Source organism: Humulus lupulus, chromosome 4 (assembly GCF_963169125.1).
Source record: "Humulus lupulus chromosome 4, drHumLupu1.1, whole genome shotgun sequence".
NCBI classification, from domain to species: domain Eukaryota; kingdom Viridiplantae; phylum Streptophyta; class Magnoliopsida; order Rosales; family Cannabaceae; genus Humulus; species Humulus lupulus.
In genome coordinates this window covers 247,052,134-247,056,397 of record NC_084796.1, presented here as the reverse complement: position 1 = coordinate 247,056,397, position 4,264 = coordinate 247,052,134, and the positions used below count along the sequence as shown (strand labels likewise).

Here is a 4,264-nt window from a genome sequence, read left to right as displayed (position 1 = left end):
ACAAGCTCTCCACCACAGTGGAGAATGTTCAAAAAAATAGCCTACCGACCAACACCAGAAATATATCGAGTAGCCTGGCTTGGTACTTAGCAGCAATTCTGTCATACTGTATTGTCTTTTACACATAAAAATCACTTGTAATCTCTTGCGATCTTGTGTAAACCTTCAAGATTAATAGAAATCTAAGAGGACGTGGGCCATTACCAATCTTTGGGGCCGATCCTCTATAAATCCTAGTGTTCTCTATTATTTATTGCTCATTCTAACTAGGTTCTTGGCTCATTTATTGTTCATTGATTGTCTAATTGAAAGCTCTCTAATTAATTATTTGACTCCACATCAGTTGGCTAAAAAACCAGTCAAAATATGTGTATGTGATAACTGCTTGGCATGTTTACGTTTTAAAATGCATGTCTATGTTACGAAGTTGCATGCTTATGATATGTTGAAATTGCACGCTTAAGTTATACGATACTTGTCCAACTCAACTTGGGCTACGTTATTTCATAATTTATGTTATAGTTATCTTTATTGTTATTAATTTGAACTCCTGATTAAGGTTATGGGGTTGTGTCTTACACAACTCTTCTTGTTGGGCTTTGGCTCATGGGTACTCTGTGCTGCAGGTAAAGGCAAAGATGTGGTTGCTACATAATAAGTTGGAGAGCTTTGGTGGAGGGCGTACATGTCAAGAATTTAACGACCATAAGGGATTGAGCCTACATTGGGAATTTATTAAGTATTTTTAGAATAATGTTTTAGTTTTATTGACTGGATTTTAAGTTTGTTTATTTTACTTTATTTATGATAACTACGAAACTCCGGCGTTTCATTCTTTTAAATGTTTGGTTTGTATTTATGATGTAATTTGTATAAATAAAAGAGTATTTTTATTTCAAAATCAATTATGGTAATAATCAATTTATGTTTCAAGAAATTGGGACGCTACAAAATTGAAGAAGTTGTCCTCGATGAAGCCAACCCAAAGAAGAAAAAAAACAAAGATTGGGAAGAATCTCAAGGCAGAAGTTCGAGAAGCTTTGGTAAGCTTTCTCCATGAGAACCTGGATGCCTTCGCCTGGTCCCATGTAAATATGATGGGAATTGACCCCAAAATTATCTGCTACACCTTGAATGTAGAATCCAACGTTGCCTCGGTGCAACAAAAAAGGAGATTAGTGAACCCAACAAGGGCAGAGGCCCTGAAAGCGGAAGTTTACAAGCATCTCAAAAATGGGTACATACGGGAGGCCCAATATCCCTAGTGGTTGGAAAATCTGGTGTTGGTCCAAAAGCCTAACAGGACCTGCATTGATTTCATCGACCTCAATAAGGCCTACCCAAAGGATTGCTTCCCCCTTCCGAGGATTGATCAGATGGTGGATGCCTCCTCCGGGTATAAGCTTCTCACATTCGTGGGTGCCTATTCACGGTACAACCAGATCTCCATGCATGACGCGGACCAAGAACATACCAGCTTATGAACAGATTATGGCATCTACTACTACAAAATGATGCCCTTTTTCTTGAAGAATGCAGGGGCTACTTACCAGAGGTTAGTGAACAAAATGTTCAAGAACGAACTTGGTCAGAACATAGAGGTGTATGTGACCAACATGCCGGTAAAGTCCAAAACTGCCCCGGATCACTTAGGAGATTTCGCAGAAGCGTTCTCGGTTCTTTGCAAGTTCAAGATGAAGTTGAATCCCCAAAAATGCACATTCGGTGTATCCTTCGGAAGTTCCTTGAATTTATTGCTCGAGGAATAGAGGCAAATCCCGAGAAGATAAGAGCCCTAATCGAGATGTCGTCCCCCAGGAAGCACAAAGATATGTAAAGTCTGACTGGTTGGATAGCGGCTCTCAGCCGCTTTGTATCAAAGGCTACCGACAAATGCATCCCTTTCTTCAATACTCTTCGATGAGGCCAAAGACTTGAATTGATAGAAGATTTTGAGCAAGATTTCCAATAGCTCAAGGCGCACATGGAGAATCCTCCAATTTTGTCAAAGCCTGTAGATGGAGTGCCACTATTCCTCTACATGGTCGCTCCCAACATCTTTTCTACTATGTGAATAAGAGACTCTTCAGAGCAGAGTACAGATATCCACTCATGGAGAAGCTAACTTTTTTCTTTATGAGAGCTTCTCATAAACTCAAGCCCAACTTTCCAAGCACATCCCATCAAAGTGCTCACCAACCAGCCTCTCAAGAAAGTGCTCACAAAGCCGGAGTCCTCTAGGAGACTCCTTAAATGGGTTGTCGAACTTAGTCAGTTTGATATTACTTACCACCCAAGGACTGCCATAAAGGGACAGACGCTGGCAGACTTCATCGCGGAGGGCACTAGAACACATGAAAGGCTCGAGGAGGCCCAAATTATTGTGCCCATATGGAAGCTGAATGTGGATGGGTCCTCTAACAAGAAGAGGGCATGGACAGGATTAATCTCAATGTCCCCTGAGGGACATAGAGTTCATAGTACCCTGAGATTTGGGTTTGATGCCTCAAACAACAAAGTTGAGTATGTGGCCCTTATGGCCGGATTGCAAATTGTGCTAAAGCTTAAAGTTGAGGGACTTGAAATATACAACAATTCTGAACTGGTTGTGAGCCAAGTCTTCAGAGAGTACCAGACTCGAGGAACCAAGATGCCTAATTACCTAGCCAAGACCCAATAAATGCTACACAATTTCAAGAGATTTACCATCCGACAAGTACCACGGGAACAAAAATCCAACGTTGATGCTCTAGCCAAGCTAGCTACCACCAAGGAGGTGGAGATGCTTAATGTGGTCCTAATTGACTACTTGGCTTCCCCAAGCATCGTAGGACTCGAGGAAGAGGAAACAATCCAGCCTTTGGACAGTTGGATGAAGCCAATAATGAAATACCTCGTCTCCATAGAACTACCGCATGATAAGAAAGTGGCTCAAAAGCTACTTTATCAAGCTCATCAATATGTTATCATGGACAGCAAGTTATACAGCCGAGGATGTTCACTGCCGCTACTCCGATGTGTGTCCAAGCAAGAAGCCAACCTCATCCTCTGAGAAGTGCATGAGGGCGTCTGCGGTGACCAAGCTGGGGGAAAAGCCTCACCAAAAAGATACTAAGACAAGTTATTCTTGTAATGATAATTAAGGCGTTCTTAGTTCAATATGGTAAAATGTGGGTCCCCAAAACCTAATGTCATAGGTTCAAATCATACAAAGCGTTCTTCGATTCTTCTTATTTGTTAGGTCAAAAATAGCACTAAAATAATTTAACAACAATCTGAATTTGACCTCCTGTAGATTAAAACAAGTGTATTTCTGGCCCACGATGAATAGTGATTTGATGAATTATGTCAAAAAATACGACAAATGCCAGTTATATGCTAACATCCCTTAAGCTCCTCCAAATGAGCTCACTCAGATGAGAAGTCCTTTGCCCTTCGTAATTTGGGGCATTGACTTAATAGGTTCCTTGCCCATGGGAAATGGAGGAGTAAAGCACGCGATTGTGGCAATTGACTACTTCACAAAGTGGTTTGAGGCTGAACCTCTCACTACAATCACCTCCAAGAAGGTGCTAGACTTCGTCATCAAGAACATCATTTGCCGCTACAGGCTCCTGAGGAAAATAGTATCTGACAACAGCCTACAATTTAACAATGCTTTGTTCACTGATTTTTGCAAAAGGCATGGAGTTATCAAGAGTTTCTCCTCTATAGCCCATCCTCAGGAAAACAAGCAAGTGGAAGCGGTCAACAAGACGCTTAAAGTCACTTTAAAGAAAAGGTTTGAATAGGCGAAAGACGCTTGGCCTGAGGAGCTGCCTAAAGTACTATGGAGTTACCGTACCACTGCTAAGACCTCCACCAGCCATTCACCATTCTCCATGGCCTACAAGTATGAAGTCATGCTCTTAGTTAAAGCTGCCATCTCCACACACCGACGAACGACGTATGACCCGACCACTAATCACACTTTACTTCAAGAATCATTGGACCTCGTTGAAGAGCTCTGAGAAGCTTCACAACTCTGAGTAGTGTCCTACCAACAGAAGGTTTCCAAGCATTTCAATTATAAAGTGAAGGACATGAAGTTCAAGGTCGGGGACTTGGTGTTGCAAAAAGTTTTCCTAGCAACCCAAGATCTAAGTGCTGGAGTGTTAGGCCCTAACTGAGAAGGTCCATACCAAGTCGAGAGCACTATATGTCCTGGGACATACAAGTTGGGTTGACTAAACAAGGAGGTGATACCCCATGCCTGGAATACCGA

General features: G+C 41.8%; 1 protein-coding gene across 1 annotated transcript; it reads left to right on the top strand.

Annotated features, from left to right (window-relative positions):
* The first annotated feature begins 2,680 nt into the window (after positions 1–2,680).
* LOC133833142 (uncharacterized) lies at positions 2,681–3,791 on the top strand. Its single transcript, XM_062263397.1, has 2 exons — positions 2,681–3,017; positions 3,463–3,791. Exons 1-2 carry the CDS (start codon positions 2,681–2,683, stop codon positions 3,789–3,791), a joined length of 666 nt encoding a protein of 221 aa, XP_062119381.1.
* The last annotated feature ends 473 nt before the right edge of the window (positions 3,792–4,264 follow it).